This window comes from Silurus aristotelis, assembly GCF_946808225.1.
Source record: "Silurus aristotelis genome assembly, chromosome: 27".
In the NCBI taxonomy this organism is placed as follows: domain Eukaryota; kingdom Metazoa; phylum Chordata; class Actinopteri; order Siluriformes; family Siluridae; genus Silurus; species Silurus aristotelis.
This window is the reverse complement of record NC_139600.1, coordinates 16573216-16578979: the sequence shown is the minus strand read 5'-3', so window position 1 is coordinate 16578979 and position 5764 is coordinate 16573216. Positions and strand designations below refer to the sequence as shown.

At 41.5% G+C, this 5764-nt stretch overlaps 1 protein-coding gene across 1 annotated transcript; it reads left to right on the top strand.

Moving 5' to 3' along the window:
* Positions 1 to 2148: 2148 nt before the first annotated feature.
* On the top strand, positions 2149 to 4568 carry fgf20a (fibroblast growth factor 20a; the record flags this gene model as incomplete). The annotated part of the gene is made up of 3 exons (XM_083533051.1): positions 2149 to 2401; positions 2901 to 3004; positions 3164 to 4568. 3 exons carry the CDS (start codon positions 2149 to 2151, stop codon positions 3407 to 3409), a joined length of 603 nt encoding a protein of 200 aa, XP_083389177.1. The 3' UTR covers positions 3410 to 4568.
* Positions 4569 to 5764: the final 1196 nt, after the last annotated feature.

The following is a 5764-nucleotide window of genomic DNA, read 5'->3' as shown; positions in this document are numbered from 1 at the left end:
GTGGGGCTGATGCACAGATGTGCAACACATCTGCAGTGCTTTCAATTTTTTCAAACCTGCAATGTTTATTTAGAGAAAAAAATATTTTTTCTATTCAGCAACTCAAAGGGTTTTAGTTTCTGAAGGTTCTCCAGGAGGAACTCAATTATCAGCAATAGTTCTGTTTTTTGTACAGAAATCCGTACAAACGCTTTTTGATGATTTGATGATTTGATTGAGGGCCATTTCTGTTCCCCTAACGCTCATTTTTACAGACGTTGTAGTAGATTCCATAAACATCTGTTCCTCAACACTTCCATTAGATGTTTAATGATTTCTTAAAGCTTGTGGAACCCCTTGGAGAACTCTTTATTTCATATGCTGGTTTGTTGTTTGGTGAATAATGGTTAAAGGGTTCCTCATGTATTCTTTGGATGCTTGGTTGTTCCTACTTGACCAAATGTTTGGTTCTGTGTAGAACCGTAAGACTGATGGTTTCTCTCTGATAAAAAGGATTAAAGAGGAAAACATTTCACAGGCTTTGAAATAACCTTTGAGGAACTCCTTCATGTGCAATGAAGAAATGATTTTTGGCTTCAAGAATTTTATTGCAAAGGTTCCTAAAACACAAATTACTTTAGAACCCTGATGTGTTTTTATATGAATTTGCTAATTGGAGAACCCTAATGGATTGTCAGAAGTTTCAAGTTCTGTTCTGTTTGAAGTAGACCCTCCTCCCTTTGAAGAACTAGAACCATTAAACGTTCAAAGAACTTGAAGAACCCACTTTGAAGGTGCCTTGAGGAGCCATGAAGCTGACAAAACCCATTCTGGTAAATGAAGAACCCCAATTAATTCTTCTGTTAGATGTTTTTGCTAAATGGAGAACTCTTGATAATTCTTTGTTTTTTTCTCTTTGGTGAAACCCTGAAACAGAAGCTTCTCTTTTAAATACAAACTTTACAGTAGGATCACATTATAAGGGTTCCTCTTCAATGCTCCTGTGAACATGTAATGTTCTTTTGAAGATTCTTTTTTAAACTTCTACCTACTATACTGTTTGATTTGTTCCTCAATAGAAACCTGAAGGGTTCTGTGTGGAACCCTACAAAAGAGGAGTTGTCTTTGGGGATTAAAGACGATTAAAACAATTAGCCATTCAAATAACCTTTGATGAACATTAATCATCCTTTGAAGATCCTTTGAAGAACCTCTGAATCGGAAGAGAAATGAAAACAGATATGAGGGATTCTATAAGCAGGAGTTTATCGAAAGGAGAAATCTTTAAACATCTGTGCAGAACCGAGGAGTTTTTCTTCAGATCAGAGGACCAGTAACAATCTGAGGAACATTTGAAGACCCGTAAAAGAATAATAATAATAATAATAAACCGCATTAAAGGAGAAAAGGTTCTTCTCTCACTCTTCTCCAAGCCCCGCCCACTTTTCACTTCTCCGCTTTTCGCTTCCACCTGCTGCCTCGCGCGCCTTCACGACTCCGGACAGCACGCGCGAGCTGGTGGTTCTTCTGCTTTTTTCTTCTTCTTCTTCTTCCTTTTTGTTTTCTCTCTCTCTCTCTCTCTCTCTCTCTCTCTCTCTCTCTCTCTCTCTCTCTTTCTCTCTTCTACATCTTCGTAAACACCTTTTCTTTCTTTCTTTCTTTCTTTCTTTCTTTCTTTCTTTCTTTCTTTCTTTCTTTCTTTCTTTCTTATTTTTTTATTTATTAATGCGCGCGCACGCATGTGTATGTATGATTGCACACGTATGTGTGTGTGTGTGTGTGTGTGTGTGTGTGTGTGAGCGCGTTATGGGACGGATGATGGGTGATGGATGATGAGCGCAGGATGAAACCGTCAGATCATCAAACGCGAGGGAGGATCAAACGGCCGAGGAGTTAAACGGGTCAAACGGGAGATCAGTGAGGCACCGGGTGTTTTGGGGGGGTGGGGGGTGGGGGATAGGTGGGCGGTCAGGGCTGGTGGTTGTAGTAGCGGATTTTTCTCATTTGCATACGTCAAGAGCGAGATGCATTTGCATAGGGGACGTATTTAAAGGCTCGTGCGCCAGGAATAGTCTTATTAAGCAGACCGAAGCACGCGCAATAGCACACACACACTCGGAGACACACACACGGACACACACACCTTATCGGCAACTTTGATCTCTGGTGATGATGGGTGCGCTCGTGCTCGGTGTCCCAGGCAGCGGTGTCTCTGTCGCGACTCCCGGTTCTCTCCTACTGCACGCGCACCTGGCCCCGGCGGCGGAGCGGCTCTCGCGCAGCGCGCTCTCGCCCCCCGCCGAGTTCGCGCACCTTCGCGGCGTCCTGCGGCGGCGGCAGCTGTACTGCAGAACCGGGTTCCACCTGGAGATCCTGCAGGACGGAACCGTGCAGGGCACGAGGAAAGACCACAGCAGTTTCGGTAAGTAGGAAAAAAAAACATCTTACTTGATTTTAAATTCTTCTTCTTCATCTTCTCCTGCTTCTCCCTCATCTTCTTCTCCTTCTCATTCATCTTCTCCACCTTCTCCCTCATCTTCTCCTGCTTTTCATTTTCCCACTCCTTATTCTACTTCTTTTTCTTCACCTAATTCTTCACGTTCTACCTCTCGTTCTTCTCCTTTCTCTCTTTCTCCTTCTTCTTCTCCTCCTCCATCGTCCTGTTCTCCTATATCTTTAACCTGGAAGTGTGTATACAGTGCTAAACTCCTTACAGAACCAAACACAAACTATTTTCATTTGTTGATATTTTATGGAACTGAAGTGTTTTTATGCTAGAAATGCCATTAAAATATACTGATGAGTGGGTTATAACTGTGGTACTGGATTTCTTCTCCTTCCTCTGTTGAATTCTTTCTCCAGTATAAAATCTATCCTGATGATGTAATTAATGTTGGTCTTTATTTTCTCCTGTCCTGCAGGTATTCTGGAGTTCATCAGCCTGGCTGTGGGGTTGGTGAGCATCCGTGGTGTTGATAGCGGCTACTACTTGGCCATGGACAACAAAGGTCATCTGTACGGCTCTGTAAGTTCCTCCTTAAACATTTCTTTATGTTCATTTATGTAGAAACGTTGCTATACCTTTATCACGTAAACTGTAATACCCTGAATAACCAACAGGGGACAGACATAAAGAAATGACCTTCTTGCTAACCTTCTACTTTTTTCTTCTTCTTTTCTCCAGGAAAAACTAACGGCAGAGTGTGTTTTCCGTGAGCACTTCGAGGAGAACTGGTACAACACCTACTCGTCTAACCTTTACCGGCACGGCGATCGAGGGCCGCACTACTTCGTGGCCCTGAACAAAGACGGCACTTCTCGAGACGGCGCTCGATCCAGGAGGTACCAGCGCTTCACGCACTTCCTCCCGCGACCCGTCGACCCCGACCGCGTGCCCGAGCTTTACAAAGACGCCTTGGGACAAAGCTGAGACCAAAGATTTGCATCTCAGCATCGCTGAACATCAACAAAAGCCCTTTGGTTTGGGGTAGAAATGGTTACCTCAGAGTGGGAGACACACTCCTGGAAAGATCTGCCAGTCTTTGGTGGATCCACTTGAGCAGATGAAACGTTAAGCACTAAACAACACCAAGCATCTATAAATTCCTTGTTTTTGGAGGATGTAAAAGGTCACTCTGGTCAAAGAGGTCCGGGGTACGATGGGTCTGATCATTGGAGCTGTTCTTCTTCCCATCACAACTCTTGTTTCTGGAGGAATGAAAAATCACTCTGATGGAGGTGCAAAACCCTTATTTGGTGGAGAGAGCTAACACCAACATCATTTATGCGTTCTTATGGTTAGTGCACATAAAATGTCTCTGTGGTTGAGAAGACACCTAGGAAAGACCTCTTATCTCCACAGATTCTTTTGTTTCTGGAACATCAAGTCAACAGGGTTGCAAAATTCTTGAAAGATTCACTCTAGATCTAAAGGTTATCTTGAGACAAATATCAGCTTGTTGGACATAAAGGAAACACCTGATTAGGAACAAAAGCTGGAGAAGGACATCTGGCTCATGTGGCATGTTAGGAAACTTCAAGATCCAGGGGAGAATTCATTCAAGAGATCAGGATGGTTTCTTCTGGGGAAGATGTTCATTATTTTTTTGTTTAAAGGACACGATCAGACCTTTCTGATTCTTGGAAATGGAGATGGACATTGAAAAAAATTCAGATCAAGCAGCATCTTTTGGGTTTCGGAATATGACAATCCACAATCTCCTAAACTCCATGGAATTTCTCTCGCTGTCAGGACTTTGTTCTGTTCAAACCTTCTGGAATCCAAATTTGCAATTGTAGTCTATCAATTTTTTTTTTCTCTTACATACATATATTTATTTTATATATATTTATTTATTTCCAAAAAGTATATTTTTTACAGCTCTGAAGAATATGTTAAAAAAAGAGAGAAAAAACCAACAGGAAGTTATTTTCGAGATACGGAATGTGGAGTTTTCAAGCTGGCTTGACTCTGTTTTAGAGAATTCTGTTTTACATCTGGATTGTTTCTTGTTTACTCATGCCATAAACACACACACACACACACACACACACACACACACACACACACACACACACACACACACACAATCTTTCCGGAATGTTCTGGAGCCCATTCAGGAATAAAAAGGGAGTTAAAACGATTTCAGATGGTCTTGTGTCTCTCCTTTTCTGTAGAAGTGCGAGGTCAAGGGTCAGAGGTGAAAGGGTATTGAATATCTGATTAGGGACAAAAAGGACTGTGGGGACGCTGAATAAGAAGGACAGGTTGATATGGAGGTGTTCTTAACTGATTAGAATCGACGCTTTACGAGTTCTACGACGTTTTTGGGGGAAACGAAGCGAGATGTTCGAACTCTCACTGGGGTCCGTCCTTCCACGAGATCTTCTCACACTTCGGTGAACATCACACCAACCCTCAAGCTAATCTGAAGAAACCTTTAATTCTAAAAATAATATGAATGATTTGAATTTCAAGGTTTTGATATTGTAATGCTGCAGAATTCTGGATTCTGGAGTGTCAATGTTTTGTAACGTATCAGTTGAAGTTGTAAAAAGAGGCTGCTGGAGGAACATTAGAAGTTATAGATGCTTTAACGTGAGTGACAACAGGAACTGGTTTACTGAACATCACATGTATCAATAAATAGATAAAAAACATCTTACAGTCTATTTGTCTCCTTATCTAGAACATTGAGGGATATGGCTATTGAGGTTATTGTGGTAATGTATTATGACCTCTTCAATGTTACTATGAGAACCTGCTTCTGGAAGCTCTTCTAGAGTAAATCACTCACAACAACAACAACAACAATAATAATAATAATAATAATAATAATAATAATAATAATAATAATAATAATAGTAATAGTACCATCATTTGATGGTGTTTCTGCTGCCATTCTTCTCAAACATGCGTACGCAATACAATTACATGCTCTTTCACAAATCCCGATCTGGAACGAGGCAGGGGTCAGAGGTCAGGGTCAACCATTGTGTGCCAGTATTGAGCAGAGTGGAGCAGGTTGAGGCTCTGAGACCTTGCTTCAGGGCCTGGACATGGTTCTCGGGCTGTTCCTGTACTGTTCTAGGTTTTGTCTTCTAGGAGGACGTTATAGAGCTTTAACTATCATCTATACTTCAGGTTCTTTGAGGTACAAAGCATCATCATGCATTTCTCAACACATTAAAAACCCAAGTGAAACCCAATGAAAGCTTCTTAGAATGTCAGTTAGAAAACAATTTGTTCTATCAGAACCTTTAACAGAACGTCCTCTAATTAGGA